The following is a 16,309-nucleotide window of genomic DNA, read 5'->3' as shown; positions in this document are numbered from 1 at the left end:
TGACTGTCTGTGGTCCCTTGGCCTGGGAGGCAGGAATTCTGGCTCTTCAGAAGTTATATTTCAGCCCTAACTTCCCTCTTTAGATCTGTCTCCACCCTTTTGCCTAAGTCCACTGGCCAACCATGCTGCCCTCCCAGTAGCCTCCAAGGCTTTGCCTGTGTTATCACCTTCCTAGAAGGACCACTTCTGTCATCTGAACCCAGCCAGGGTCTGATCATCCTTCAGGGCTCTGCCATGAAGTGTTCCCCCTCTGGCCACCAGAACCTCTCCCTCCCATGAACGTCTATAACCCCGCTGGCTTGTAGCATTCATTTCACCTTAATCATAAGCTACGTTGTGACTTATCTTGGCCTGTTGCTTTGTACCTCAAACTTCTGAATCTCAGGTCCTCATAATTTCACCTACCCAGGACAAAGTGAAGAATCAAGAAGAAAGCAAAAAGGCTTCTGAGAATCTAAGACATATCTGGCTCAAAGTTCATGAGGAGAGCTTATGTCCCTGGCACTACCTTGCCCTGCCCTGATTTTGAAGACAAGACCCCTCAGATTCTCACTCAGTGCTTGCTTATAATCCCTTCTAGCAAAACTTGCTACCTGTAATTTTAAACCTATAGCAGAAAATTAGAAGGAAAAAGAGACACTGTAATTGGTAGGGTTATTGAGAACTGTAATGGGGATTCAGAGAAGATATAAAAAGCCAAAAGAATATTGAAAAATTATGGGAGTCTGAGGTCATTTAGAAAATGGGCTACCAGGCCTTTGTATGTATTTTCCTTAGTCACGAGCTCTCCATATATTTCAGCTCATCACAGAATGATAGGAAAAGATTGATGTGTAACATATTTTGAAAAATATTTTGAAAAGGTCTTATGGCCTAAAATCAGAAAACCCTCGGATTATAACAATTTGACTATTTAGAATGAAGCTGTCTGATAGTTGAGGTTTTGTTATTCCTTAATTTATCATCTTGTGTCAGTTAGGAACATATTTGGCTGCAAGTATCAGAAAAATTGAAGTGCAATGTTAACCAATCAGGGGCTTATTTTTCTTATCTCACATGAGATACAGATATGGTCAGCTCAGGGCTGGTGCAGTTGCTTTCTGAGACACCTGGTCTCTCTGTGTCACCATCCTCAGCACTGTGGCTTTCATCCTCCAGCTTGTTGTCTCATGATCATGTGGTGTCTGCTGAACCTCTCTGCATCTTATCTGTGTTCTAGGCAGGAAGAAAAGAGAAGACCAAAGGGGAAAGACATTTTTCTGGCAAGTCTTGCTTTATTTTGAGAGAAACAAAGCTCTCCTTGGAACTTTTTCCTGTGTCATGTGGCCACCCTAGCTACGTTGGAAATTGGGACTTCAAGTAGGCTTTCCAGCCCTCATAGTAGAAGTAGGCTAAGAAGGTGATTGGAAAGGGTGTTGAGTAAGCATCCTTGAGTGTCTGCCACACGTCTCTCCATAACTAGCCTCAAAGTTCCTTGAGGGCACCTCCCAGCTCTTGGCATGGAACAAGGTGCTGAATCAGTGAAGCAAGGAATGGCCAAGTTTCCTTTGGAAAGAGGGGGCTGGCCTGGCCCTAAGAGCAGCCAGCCTAATTCTGAACAGGGTTCCGGGAGGCTAAGTGGAATTGTTGCTTGGATTGGAGAAGAAATGAGGCAGGAGTCCAGATCCCAAAGAGCCAATGCACGGGCAGAGGTGTGTCTTCAGGGCAGACAAGGGAGAGGAGGCAGGTGTGTTTTAGGACCTCAGTCAGGATGGGGCACAGAGCAAGTACCTTGCAGCCCAGTTCCTTCATCCTGGGAAGGAAGACTGAATGAAAACACAGGTGTAGTGGAAGGAGCTGCAAAGTGCACCCAAGGGCCTGAGGGAGGCCTTGACGTAGTCGTTGCAGCTGTACTTTGTGAAAGCAGCTTCCTTCTTGATCACCTGGGCTCTCACCCCCTATGCTCTCAGAAGCTACGTGAAGGAGGCAGGTTTGCACACCGAAACAGGTCCTTTTGTCATCTTCATGCTCAAAGAACAGGGCAGCTTGGCAAGATGTGAAATATATGGGTGAGAACACTTTTTTCCTTTAAAACATTATAAATCTTGTTCCATTACCTTCTGAAATTTGACATTGAAGCCAAGCAGACTTTTGTTTCTTTCTGGAAAAACTGTTTTGTGGTTTTTTTGTTTTTTGTTTTTCAGCCAGAATGCTTATAGGATTTTTTTCTTTTTATTTATAATTTAAGTCTTGCCAGATAATGTCTAGGAGTAGGGTCTTTGTTAGTTCATTCATCTCCTCTCCTCTCCCTTCTCCTTTCCTCCCCTCCTCTCCCATTTCCACCCTTCCTCCCTTTCTCCATCCCTCCCTCCCTCCTTTCTTTCCTTCCTTCCTTCCTTCCTTCCTTCCTTCCTTCCTTCCTTCCTTCCTTCTTTTCCTCCTTCCTTCCCTGTTTTTAACTTCTCTGGAACAAGATGGGTCTTTTCCATAATGCCTAGGATTATTTGTTTGTTTATAGCTCAGAAAAAAGATTTCCTATTATGTACTAGATTCTTGCTTCAATGGCTTTTTTCACGTCTCTTCTTCAGGAGCACCAGTTATCCATTTATTGGATCTCCACTCTCTGTCTTCCAAAGATCTCAGCTTCCCTTTTATTCCTTTCATCTCTATTTTCTTTGCATTCCATAAGAACTTGTCAAATTCTCCCCCACCTCATTATTGATTTGCTTTTTCACACTACCAGTTGCATTTCTTTCTCCTATTAACATGCATTTTAACTCTGAATGTTTCTTCTAATTATTTTTTTCTTCTTACAAAAGTAATATATATCTATTGTAAAAAGTTTAGGAAATACAAGTAAGCAAAAATAAGATAATCTGAACCACCATTATTTCACCACCCAGAAATTACATATCCTCCAGACATTTTTCTGTGAATGAATACACATATGTCATTTTTAATAATGGGTTCATAATAAGTACAATGTTTTACAAACTGCTTTGTTTTTACTTTCAAGTGTAACATGCCTGTTTCCCCATGCTATTGAAATAGAATAACATTGATATTTCACAATGTAATTTTTAATGCCTGTAATAATATTTCATTGCCCAGATATACCACGAATTATTAAACCAATTCCCCTTTGTTGAACATTTCAATTTTTTTCTCAAAATTATTGATACTATAAATTGTGCTGCAACAAACATTCTTGTAGCTCATCTTTATACACATCTATGATTATTTCCTACAATTAATTCCTAGGAGATGGTTAAAGGGCATGCAGAATTGTAAGAACTTTGATGTATTTGCTGCTGTGTAGTATTGCTTTTCTGGATACCTTTCCCATGTAATCTAGCTCTCTTTTCATATCATTTTATTGCTTTTTCACTGCAACCCTTTCTATTTAAAGATGTTTACTCCTGTTCATAAAGACCATATCTTCTTATATCCTATTAAACATACCCGTTTCTTGAATTCTTTTTCTGTAACCTTTATCCAGTCCTTTCCAGAGTTCTGCTCTTCTTCTGATTCTTCAGAATGATGTTTCCTTCCTCCCTCCCTCCCTCCTACTCTCCCGCCTTCCTTTTCTTCTTTTCCTCTTCTTACTTGTTGCTAGTCAGACACTATTTTAAACCAGAAGCCCAAGCAGGCTACTTTCAGTGTGAGATTTGTTATTCTCTTTGGAGCCAGTATTATGTGTAGGGGCAAGTTCAGGGCCTGGTTGGCAGGTCCCCACCTGCCCCCCCGAGTGCCAAGGTGGGTGTCCCTCCAAAGGTTCACTGGCTTCTGAAGAACTCCTAACAGTCTGTTCCTTTAACTTAAGCCAAACCAAAATGCTCCTTGGGGATAAGACATAAAAATAATTCAAGAATTTTGCAGGTCAGAACGCCTGGATTTACTAGATATTTTCCTGAAGGAAGAATTATCATGAGAGAGGAAGAAGGAGGGTTTTAGGTCCCAGGCAGGGTGGGCTCAAGCTGAAAACCAGAGGCTAGGGGAAACCCTGGGCCACCTCTCATTACCTCGTGACTACCCAATGCATAGCCAGCCCTAACCTCCTGCCTTCCCTCTTGACTGGGTCTCCATGCTGCCCCTCCTCACCTAACCTCCACAGAGACACCAATTAAAATGCTGTTAAATTGTCTGCATTTCCAAATTTGACACTTGCACAGCAAGTGCTCCCATTCTCGAAGTTGCCTGGTTGGTTGCCTTGGACATCACATGACAACTGCTGCTTTGGTATTTATGTGTGAGGGCTTGGTGGGATAAATCTGAAAGCCAATATAATTAACCCCTTCATAAGTCATCTCCCTCCTCTTCTTCCTTAGTCAATTGCCCATGTGTGTTCCTCAGCCCCCTGTTCTTCATCCCCTCTCCGGGGCTGGCATCCTCCCTCTCCCAGGCTTTGCACATGGCTTGGGTCCCTGTGTCTGCTTAGTCCAACAATTGTGACTGACTCAAATGATCAGTTCAGCTCAATGACCACCTCAAAAGGGCAAGAGTCACAGGATGGAACATTACGCTGCCAGTGGGCCTTGCCCTTGGCCCATCTGCTTCAGTAGAGGACTTGCTTGAGGCCCCACAGCTCTTCAGTGTGTGTTATTTGTTGTTTTTCCCTTGCTGCTTTTAATATGTTTTCTTTATATTTAATTTTGGATAGTTTGATTAATATGTGTCTTGGCGTGTTTCTCCTTGGATTTATCCTGTATGGGACTCTCTGTGCTTCCAGGACTTGATTAACTATTTCCTTTCCCATATTAGGGAAGTTTTCAACTATAATCTCTTCAAATATTTTCTCAGTCCCTTTCTTTTTCTCTTCTTCTTCTGGGACCCTTATAATTCGAATGTTGGTGCGTTTAATGTTGTCCCAGAGGTCTCTGAGACTGTCCTCAGTTCTTTTCATTCTTTTTTCTTTATTCTGCTCTGTAGTAGCTATTTCCACCATTTTATCTTCCAGGTCATTTATCCGTTCTTCTGCCTCAGTTATTCTGCTATTGATCCCATCTAGAGTATTTTTAATTTCATTTATTGTGTTTTTCATCATTGCTTGGTTCCTCTTTAGTTCTTCTATGTCCTTGTTAAATGTTTCTTGCATTTTGTCTATTCTATTTCCAAGATTTTGGATCATCCTTACTATCATTATTCTGAATTCTTTTTCAGGTAGACTGCCTATTTCCTCTTCATTTGTTAGGTCTGGTGTGTTTTGACCCTGCTCCTTCATCTGCCAGTACTGGCAGGTCCCAGTACTGCCACTGAAGAGCCTTCTGGGCTCTGAGTCTGGACTCTCTCCACTGTGCCATGCCTTAGAAAATCCAGAATTGGATGGATCGCCTGCTGCATGCCTTAGGGAGTGTAAGTTCAACCAGTACCACTGGCTCTAACAGGAAGAGGAGACAGAGGCTAATGAACAGATTTCAGGGACCTCAGGAAGCCCAACATGGCCTCATGTCACCAATTTATACTCAACATTCAACAAACATTTACTGATTGATTATTATATCCTAGGCCCTGAGCTACCAACTGCAGCTGTTGCAGTGAACATGGTTCTGCTTCTAAAAGAGATAAGACGAGTTCCTGAATACTTCCTTACTGTAAGGCAGGTTACTTACTTTAACCTTATATTCCAAAACTTCAGGGAAAGTCCAGCTTTCAGTGAACAAACATTCTGTCCTAAGTGTCCCACATATGTTGATCAAACCAAATTTCCCAGTTTGAAAATCAGAAAACAGAATCACCCTAACTTTAATACGAAGCAGGATGAGATGAGTCTTAGGTGAGGTACAAAAAAAATGTTGGGTGCGTTGTGCCTGATTGGGCAACAGAGAAGTCTTCAGGGAGGGTCCATTGGAGCTGGGCCATGAAGATGGGCAGGGCTTTGCCAGGAGGAGTGGGGAAGAGGACTCCTTTGGGCAGAGGGGATGACAGATGAGGGGCAGCTGGAAGGTGGCACAGGGATACTAAATAATTGGACCAGGGCACAGGGCTCAGAGAACTGAGAAATAATGTCAGGGAGAAAGTGAGGGCAGGACCACCGCAGGCGCTGATCAGAATAAGCCATCAAAGGTCTTTATTGAATGAGGCAGCCGAGGCAGTAATGAAGGAGTGGGTGTGTGGGCAGGCTCAGAGGGGAGGGATGAAGTGTAGAGGAAAGGGCGAGAGCGTTGGGGGTGTCACCATTCAAATGCTGTCATTTACTGTTACTCATATTTGTGGTATGTTACACAGTAATCGACACAGTATTGCAGTGTGATGAGTGAGGTGCAGAGCGTGTGGGGAAGTAGGAGGACACCGACCCCCCTTCCTTCGCTGAGCTTTGTTCCCCCCATAGAACATTCCCTTGTTCTTCCATGATCCCAGGTCTCCCCTGCTAACCCCTGGATGCCAAGATTTTTTCCAAGTAGGTTCGTAAACTCCAAAGTCTTCTTCTTTTATTTTTTCCTGTGTCAAAACTTATCTGTCCCTTGCCCTATGATCTAAGAACTCCAAATGTAAACCACAGTTCAATAGTGGTTCCTGGAATGTGGCAATGACTGCTTATGAGTCAAGCAAGGGCCACCTTTACTGGATAACAGATATGCATTTTCAAAGGGATGATTGGAAACAGGGATAGGTCTTACATTCATTTCCTGCACCGTGGCTGGTACAGAGAGGGAACACTGTGGATCACCCAGACTGTCTGCATCTCAGACACCTCGGCACGTGGGCGGGAAGGAGGAGACCCTTCAGCTTCTCCAGATTGCCCTATGTGTGTGGGGTTTGTTTCTTCTGCCCAGAATGGGTCTCTGCTCCAATCAGGTTATGGAAAGTTGGTGGAAATTATTCCCATATGGAGGAGGGAGAGCTGCTGTGAGTCATGGTTGACTCTCTACATTGATCTGCAAGGTATTGACTCCAAGACAAACCCCATGTGCTCACGCAGACATGTTTACCCTGTGCAGGAGGAAATGCAGGCCCCCGTGTCCTGGACTGTGCGGGCGTGTCTGTGAACCATCTGGAGAGAACAAGAAAGAAAGAACCCCTGCTTGGCAGCTTCATTTTCTCCTCCTTTTTTTCGGGATTGATTTATCCTTCTTGGCTTTTCATAACGGTGGTCCCGCCTCATAACTGCTGTGTCCCTGTTGCTGCAGGACAGAGCGGGCTCCACCGTAGACAGGCCCCCTTGTCTGGCTGCCATCTCGCCTCCCAAGGGCTCATGTCCCCTGGTTTGCCTCTTGCTTCTTGGAAGGTCAGCTCAGCCTATAGGCTTGTCTGCAGGTGAGAATATTCCTCCAGGAGATAACAGCTCTTGTCTTCCATTAGGTTATTGCTTCTGTCTGTCTCTCACACAAACACTCCGGGTGTGTGCTTCTATCATTCATGATAAAGGCCACTCTGTCTTTCCAGTCTTATTTTACAGTTGTCTCTGCCAGAACAACAGACTCTGTGAAACTGTGGTCTGGAGGGAGCACCACCATTTCATTGTTAGCAAAAACCATTCCTGAGCTGTCTTGAATTCTTAAAAGGAACTTTATGAAAACTCAGGGATGTCTGGGCAACTTGTGAACACAAGTGGAAAATCTGCTTGTTCTCCCCCAGAGGGGCCCTTACTAATATCCTTTAAGCAACAGGGGTCATGGGTCCCAAGCAGCAGGACCCATATCTGCAGAGACCAGAATGCCTTTGGGAGAGCCCTCTGCCACGTCCCCCTGGACAATCTTCCTGTGCTGACGCAGGCTCCTTCCGCATCTCACTTCTCTGCTCCTTCCTACCGCACTCACCATTTGCTACTAGATGTGTTCCAAAATGTTGCACCCCCTGGGAGCCAGCTTCCTGCAGCCTCATCCTGCAGACCTTGGGACTAACAGACGTCATCAATAATTGTTTATATATTTCAATACGCATTTGGAAAATTTCCAGAACTGTTCCTGGACTTTTATATCAGTGCTTAAGTGTTTATGTCTCAGCCTTTCTTTGTGATTTGGTATTTCGGAATGTCTAATTTTTAGAATCTTGGTGGTTATTCAAATATTCATTCATATATTTTCTCTTCCCTTTGTGGTTCAGCTGTGCAAGCTAGTTTTGTCCTACAGAGTTATTTAATGGCAACACATTCTATTTTTCAGATTAGCTGAACTTCTCAAGCCAGGAATTTCCACCAGCTATCAGGCCAGGAGAAGGCCCTTTATTGATGACATCTTTGTGAACTGTGAGGGTGGTTTGTCATTTGCTCTTGGAATTATGGCTGGCACACCAGTCTGTGAACATTTAAAGACAGAAATGGTGAATCTGTATATCTGTCAATTAGCAGACTTGACAGCTTATCTGATAAACTAAGTCTTTTCTCTCTTCACCTTGCTTTTCCAACTCTGTGAGGGTCAGAGTAAAGGGGGTCAGGAGGTATAGCCCAGATCGGTGGCTCCCCAATCTCCCCACAGCCTCAACTCTGGGAGATGAAAGACATAGAGGAATGTGCAGATAGGTGAATTGGGAGAGGCTGGACTTCCTTTCAAGGCAGAACCCCTTCTGGACAGGCCACAGAGGTCTCCAGGCACTCAGCTCTGAAAGTACAGACACTCGATAAAAATCAGCAAGCTCTGAAGGCTGACTCACACCAACCAAACTTACAAGGGACTGATTTATAAACCAGAGCTTAAATGCTGATGTATCTGGAGAGAGAACCCTGGTGGGACGGCTGGTCCTGGCCACTGGCTCAGGCCACTGACCCCTCTCTGGTGGGTGGTATACTCAGGAGTTCAGCTCTCAGCCCAGAAGATTCCTTGATGAACATTGCATTAGAACAAGGTGAGATGCCTTTAGGCAGACCAAGGCATGCCCTGTTTCCACACTACAGACATTTTGATCTTAGGAAGTGAGCCTTTCACTGAAAATCGGAGCCCCACTCTGTCAGGCAGTCCTGGGAGTACCTGGGCAGTTATTTTTACTTTCCAACTCACCCTGTCTGTCACCAGATGCATCTGCCTTCCCATTAGGACTGGAGGATTCGGTCTAGTTATTGACGATCACACTTATCTTAGAGTGAGTTTTCATTTGGATGTTCCTGGGACATTTTAGGAGGGCCCCTCAGCTCCTTGGTGAGCTCTAAAAGACACATTTATCTCAGCCTCGCCAACCTAGCTCACATGTGAGTCCCCGTGGGGGCTTCATGGATGCTCAGTTCTCCTAACTTCACTGTCAGTGGCTGACCTTTTCCAACCTGGTCACCAGATACTGGGACTCTGTGTGCCAGATTCAGGGCTTGTAGTTCCCTTTGTGTGAACTCTGCTTCTCAGCAAGAAGTTCAGAATCCCAACCTTCAGCAGGTGAGGAAGATGGTGATCTTGATGCTGTCTGTAAATCCAGGCTTCCAGTTCTAGCACCCCAATCTCACAGGGTACATCCTGCTAAGTTTCTTGCATAGCATTTTTTAAATGATCCTTAGTAGAGAAGGGAACAAGGCTCAGTAATTCAAGGAGTTAATTGTCAGTCATCCCTGTTTGACTCTCAGTGCTTTGCAAGGTTTACCTGACAACAGGTGTGTCCTTGTGATAAGCTTTCCTTGGGCCACGAGGAAGATGAGAAAGTATACTTGGAGTTCACTCAAGTGATGGAGGAATGGATTCGGTCACCAGGTGTGACCTCAATGACACTTAACCTTCCTTCCCTCTCTTCTCCTTCCCAGATTGTCATTGAAGATATTGGGAACAAAAGAAAATATGATTTCCCTCTTAACCGCTGGCTGGCCTTGGATGAAGACGATGGCAAAATTCAGAGGGATATCTTAGTGGGCGGAGCTGAGACCACAGGTAGAACGGAAGAAAGGGGAGGCCCAATTGGCTAATATTTCACTTTCTGCCTGAAGGTCAGTGTTCTCATCTGTGGGTCTGGAGGCCTACAATCAAGTGGGAAGCAACCATGTCTTTAGACAACATTCCTCCTGCCCCTGAAAGTGTTCTGTCCCCCCGGGCTGGAGTCTGGGGTTCTGCTGATACCAGAGGTGATGGAGAGGCGCCCCTGAGCAGACACTGACTTCCCAGGGCAAGAGAAGTTATCCACAGGATGGAGCCAGGATGTGAACTCCCGACACATGTGGATGTTTATGAGGATGTTGACCAACTCTTACCTCCTCCTACTATTGAGTGCTTCCTATATGGCAGACTGTCTCTAGGCACCTGACTCATGTCATCTCCTCTAATACTCACAACAACCCTATAGTATGGGAATGGTTACTGTTCCCATTTCATAGTAGAGGAAACTGAGTCACAAGTTAAGAGACCTGTTCAAGGTCACACAGCTGATAAGTGACAAATCCAGGATTTGGTCTGCCTCCTAAATCTCTACCCTGTGTGAGTTCCATGGAAAACCTGAAGCTCCCAGCATGGAAGTTCATAGATATTCCAGAATATCAATGTTGGTGAACACACACAGCTGAGAACGTGCTCTGGGACAGACCCTCCCATGGCTCCCACTGCACAGAGAATGAGTCCAAGTTCTGAGGTATAAGATAAAATTGCTCCACGATTGGGCTCCAATTGACCATTTCAGCAGCATCTTTCAACATCTTCTACTACCACTTCCACACACACACTCCCTCTCCCTCCCCCGATCTGCACACCTTTCACTCTTTCCCACACCTACCTCCTCTCCCTGCTCCCCCCACCTCACCCACATGCCTTCCCTCTCCCCTCCCCTTAGCTGCTGGCCTTACTCTTTCTCTTCGGAATATGCTTTCTCCTCAGCCTGTGATGCCATTTCTCTTCTTTCTGCTTCTCAAATTCCTGCTTCCAGTCACTTCCTCTGAAACTTTCCCTACCCCCTCTAGACAGAGCCATCTCTCCCTTCTCTTGCTCCAGACATTTTGGGAAGAACGTGATTGCTATTGTTTAGGAAACCAAATGCTCCTCTGCTCCAGTGCTTTTCAACCATGGCATTATGGCGCCTTGGCCTGGGTGAGGGGCGCCACATTGTCGGGTGTGTCACGACTTTGTATTCTATAGTTTGCAAATTATTTACTTAAAACATCCACTAGAGCAGATTTAATATGCCCCCTTTAACTGTGTTACTATTAGTTGCTTCCAGTGGTGGACGAGGAGAAATGACAGTGAGAGGCTGGAATTGCTGACAACCTAGGCTATGGCAGTATGTCTAGTGTGAGAACACCATCTGTCCATGTGTTGTGAAGTAAAGCTGGACACCCACTCTTTGAGGGCAGTGGCTATTCCTTTTTATCTTCATAGTCTCCCAAGGCCTGTCATAGAGTAAGCACTCAGTAAATGTTTGTTGAGCAAGGGAAGGTGCGAATGTATGAATGAATAATGTGTCCATGTAGTTGCATGTGCTATCTCCCAAAGATATTTTATTTCTCTGAGATCAGGGGATGGGGGTAGGATGAAAGGGAGGTGGGAGACTAACAAGGCTTAAAGTACCACTTGCCTTAGACTCTGGGACAGTGTGAAAAAAGGCAGACCACACCTTAGCAGAATTTCCTATAGTTTCCTGTTCAAATGTTTGTCTTTGGTGTTTTCCTTTAGTCTGTCTCATCTCAGAGTTTAATCTCCTCTTGCTGGCTCTTCCCCAGAACTCCATGTCCTCACATTGCCTTCTGACTGACCAAAACCCCAAATGTCCCAACCCACAATGTCCTCTCCCTCCCTTAATCTTCCGCATCCCACCACCTCAGGTGTTAAAGGAGGACATTAGTGCCCTCTATTAAGAGTTATGTTTTTAAGTTATGTGCAAAAGAGCAAGCTCCATGAATCAGATAGTCCTGAATATAAATCTCTCTTAATCGAGTTGACTATTATAATTAAATGAGACATAATAGAATTCATCTGGCAGCTATTAATAATATGCACATGGTAATTAGCATTAATAATAAGTACTATTCTTAACCAACCCAAGCTCTTCCTTCTCTTTGTTAGTTTCCTGTAACGGGGGCTGGCAGCTTCCTGTAACCTGCAGTTTGTTCCTAAACTCAGATGCACTGAAACACCAACTCCAAAAAAGATAAAGTGAAGTGGAAAGGGGCACTGGATGTCGTCTGGGGGAGGAGGACTTAGGGGGATGGGGATGTACAGCAGAGGGAGGGCCTAGGGAGGTGTGGCCAGGTGGGGGAGAAGGTGGGTAGGATATTGTTGACAGCTTGCACTGAACCCTCTCCTTCCCCCTGTTGTTTCCATACCAGCCATCTCATATATTGTCACCGTCTTCACTGGGGATGTCCGGGGTGCTGGGACCAAATCCAAAATCTACCTGGTCATGTACGGGGCCAGAGGGAATAAGAACAGCGGGAAAATCTTCCTGGAGGGTGGTGTGTTTGACCGTGGCCGCACAGACATCTTCAACATCGAGCTGGCTGTCCTCCTCAGCCCATTGAGCCGGGTCTCCATTGGACATGGCAATGTGGGAGTCAATAGAGGCTGGTACTGTGAGAAGGTAAGGGAGGCCGGGGAGGACCCTGCCCTGATTCAACCCTTCTCTTTAACTTGCAAATACAAACTCTAATCTGAATCCTACTTCCTACTTCCTTTGCACCAGTTACAAAGTACATGAGAAATCCCTCTCATGGGGCCGTTTTTTTTTTTTTTTTATTCAAACAGAAAGTCACAAAAATTATAATCATCCTCATCAGTTCACTCACTCCCATATAATTAGTTTTTTTTTCATCTTGATCTTTTGTTAGCACTTCTATGAATTCATCAGTTTTCCATTAGAGTTCAGAAAATGCTTATTCATTCAATTCAGCAGTATAGTCAGTTACCAGAAACCTGTACTTGTCAGAGTCTTTTCCATGAATTCCTTAAAGATGAAACCCTTTTATAGGAACATTTTTGCGAAAGCATCAGAGTACACCCAGAACTGTCTGTAAATGACAAAAGACTTAAAAATGGCCACGGTTAAAGATTTGATGAAATTTCATAATAATGCAATTGACAAGGAAATTTAGTTATTTCTGAGATATACATTTTAAAGTAATAACTAGAATTATGACTTATAACATTATACCAGAACATATAAGATTTTTAGAAATTTCATGTAATGTCTGAAACATTTATATTAACATATTTCCATACAAATAACCCAAAGAAAGTTTAGTATTAGTTGCTTTTTTTGATTGTTTGTTTGTTTTTTATACTGCAGGTTCTTATTAGTCATCAATTTTATACACATCAGTGTATACATGTCAATCCCAATCGCCCAATTCAGCACATCACCATCCCCACTCCACCGCAGTTTTCACCCCTTGGTGTCCATACGTTTGTTCTCTACATCTGGGTCTCAACTCCTGCCCTGCAAACTGGTTCATCTGTACCATTTTTCTAGGTTCCACATACATGCGTTAATAAACGATATTTGTTTTTCTTTCTGACTTAATTTCACTCTGTATGACAGTCTCTAGATCCATCCACGTCTCAACAAATGACTCAATTTCGTTCCTTTGTATGGCTGAGTAATATTCCATTGTATATATGTACCACATCTTCTTTATCCATTCCTTTGTCGATGGGCATTTAGGTTGCTTCCATGACCTGGCTATTGTAAATAGTGCTGCAATGAACATTGGGGTGCATGTGTCTTTTTGAATTATGGTTTTCTCTGGGTATATGCCCAGTAGTGGGATTGCTGGATCATATGGTAATTCTATTTTTAGTTTTTTAAGGAACCTCCATACTGTTCTCCATAGTGGCTGTATAAATTTACATTCCCACCAACAGTGCAAGAGGGATCCCTTTTCTCCACACCCTCTCCAGCATTGGTTGTTTGTAGATTTTCTGATGATGCCCATTCTAACTGGTGTGAGGTGATACCTCATTGTAGTTTTGATTTGCATTTCTCTAATAATTAGTCATGTTGAGAAGCTTTTCATGTGCTTCTTGGCCATCTGTATGTCTTCTTTGGAGAAATGTCTATTTAGGTCTTCTGCCCATTTTTGGATTGGGTTGTTTGTTTCTTTAATATTGAACTGCATGAGCTGTTTATATATTTTGGAGATTAATCCCTTGTCCGTTGATTCATTTGCGAATATTTTCTCCCATTCTGAGGGTTGTCTTTTCGTCTTGTTTATGGTTTCCTTTGCTGTGCCAAAGCTTTGAACTTTCATTAGGTCCCATTTGTTTATTTTTGTTTTTATTTCCATTACTCTAGGAGGTGGATCAAAAAAGATCTTGCTGTGATTTATGTCAAAGAGTGTTCTTCCTATGTTTTCCTCTAAGAGTTTTATAGTGTCTGGTCTTACATTGAGGTCTTGAATCCATTTTGAGTTTATTTTTGTGTATGGTGTTAGGGAGTGTTCTAATTTCATTCTTTTACATGTAGCTGTCCAGTTTTCCCAGCACCACTTATTGAAGTGACTGTCTTTTCTCCATTGTATATCTTTGCCTCCTTTCTCATAGATTAGTTGACCATAGGTGCGTGGGTTTATCTCCGGGCTTTCTATCTTGTTCCATTGATCTATGTTTCTGTTTCTGTGCCAATACCATATTGTCTTGATTACTGTAGCTTTATAGTATAGTCTGAAGTCAGGGAGTCTGATTCCTCCAGCTCCGTTTTTTTCCCTCAAGACTGCTTTGGCTATTTGGGGTCTTTTGTGTCTCCATACAAATTTTAAGATGATTTGTTCTAGTTCCATAGAAAATGCCATTGGTAATTTGATAGGGATTGCATTGAATCTGTAGATTGCTTTGGGTAATATAGTCATTTTCACAATATTGATTCTTCCAATCCAAGAACATGGTATATCTCTCCATCTGTTGGTATCATCTTTAATTTCTTTCATCAGTGTCTTATAGTTTTCTGCATACAGGTTTTTGTTTTCCTAGGTAGGTTTATTCCTAGGTATTTTATTCTTTTGGTTGCAATGGTAAATGGGAGTGTTTCCATAATTTCTCTTTCAGATTTTTCATCATTAGTATATAGGAATGCTCGAGATTTCTGTGCATTAATATTCTATCCTGCAACTTTACCAAATTCATTGATTAGCTCTAGTAGTTTTCTGGTGGCATTTTTAGGGTTCCCTACGTATAGTATCATGTCATCTGCAAACAGTGACAGTTTTACTTCTTCTTTTCCAATTTGTATTCCTTTTATTTCTTTTTCTTCTCTGATTGCCGTGGCTAGGACTTCCAAAACTATGTTGAATAATAGTGGTGAGAGTGGACATCGTTGTCTCGTTCCTGATCTTAGAGGAAATGCTTTCAGTTGTTCACCATTGAGAATGATGTTTGCTGTGGGTTTGTCATATATGGCCTTTATTATGTTGAGGTATGTTCCCTCTATGCCCACATTCTTTAGAGTTTTTATCATAAATTTGTGTTAAATTATGTCAAAAGCTTTTTGTGCATCTATTGAGATGATCATATGGTTTTTATTCTTCAGTTTGGTAATACGGTGTATCACATTGATTGATTTGTGTATATTGAAGATTCCTTGCATCTCTGGGATAAATCCCACTTGGTCATGGTGTATGATCCTTTTAATGTGTTGTTGGATTCTGTTTGCTAGTATTTTGTTGAGGATTTTTGCATCTATATTCATCAGTGATATTGGTCTGTACTTTTCTTTTTTTGTAGTATCTGTCTGGTTTTGCTATCAGGGTGACGGTGGCCTGATAGAATGAGTTTGGGAGTGTTCCTTCCTCTGTAATTTTTTGGAAGAATGTGAGAAGGATGGGTGTTAGCTCTTCTCTAAATGTTTGATAGAATTCACCTGTGAAGCCATGTGGTCCTGGACTTTTGTTTGTTGGAAGATTTTTAATCACAGTTTCAATTTCATTACTTGTGATTGGTCTGTTCATATTTTCTGTTTCTTCCTGGTTCAGTCTTGGAAGGTTATACCTTTCTAAGAATTTGTCCATTTCTTCCAGATTGTCCATTTTATTCACATACAGTTGCTTGTGGTAGTCTCTTAGGATGCTTTGTATTTCTGCGGTGTCTGTTGTAACGTCTCCTTTTTCATTTCTAATTTTATCGATTTGAGTCCTCTCCCTCTTTTTCTTGATGAGTCTGGCTAATGGTTTATCAATTTTGTTTATCTTTCCAAAGAACCAGCTTCTAGTTTTATTGATCTTTGCTACTGTTTTCTTTGTTTCTATTTCATTTATTTCTGATCTGATCTTTATGATTTCTTTCCTTCTGCTAACTTTGGGTTTTGTTTGTTCTTCTTTCTCTAGTTCCTTTAGGTGTAAGTTTAGATTGTTTACTTGAGATTTTTCTTGTTTCTTGAGGTAGGCTTGTATAGCTATAAACTTCCCTCTTAGAACTGCTTTTGCTGCATCCCATAGGTTTTGGATCATCGTGTTTTCATTGTCATTTGTTCCTACGTATTTTTTGATTTCCTCTTTGATTTCTTCAGTGAT

At 42.7% G+C, this 16,309-nt stretch overlaps 1 protein-coding gene across 2 annotated transcripts in view; it reads left to right on the top strand.

The window, feature by feature from the left end:
* Window positions 1–16,309, top strand: part of LOXHD1 (lipoxygenase homology PLAT domains 1) — a 219,867-nt gene that overhangs the window by 42,848 nt on the left and 160,710 nt on the right. For both annotated transcript variants that reach the window (XM_059894273.1, XM_059894272.1), the window contains exons 7-8: window positions 9,638–9,761; window positions 12,140–12,390. In XM_059894273.1, the coding sequence (XP_059750256.1) occupies window positions 9,638–9,761; window positions 12,140–12,390 (375 nt within the window). The remainder of the gene's footprint in view (window positions 1–9,637; window positions 9,762–12,139; window positions 12,391–16,309) is intronic.

This window comes from Balaenoptera ricei, chromosome 14 (assembly GCF_028023285.1).
Source record: "Balaenoptera ricei isolate mBalRic1 chromosome 14, mBalRic1.hap2, whole genome shotgun sequence".
Classification (NCBI taxonomy): domain Eukaryota; kingdom Metazoa; phylum Chordata; class Mammalia; order Artiodactyla; family Balaenopteridae; genus Balaenoptera; species Balaenoptera ricei.
The sequence above is the reverse complement of the archived record's forward strand: the minus strand, read 5'-3'. Positions and strand labels throughout refer to the sequence as shown.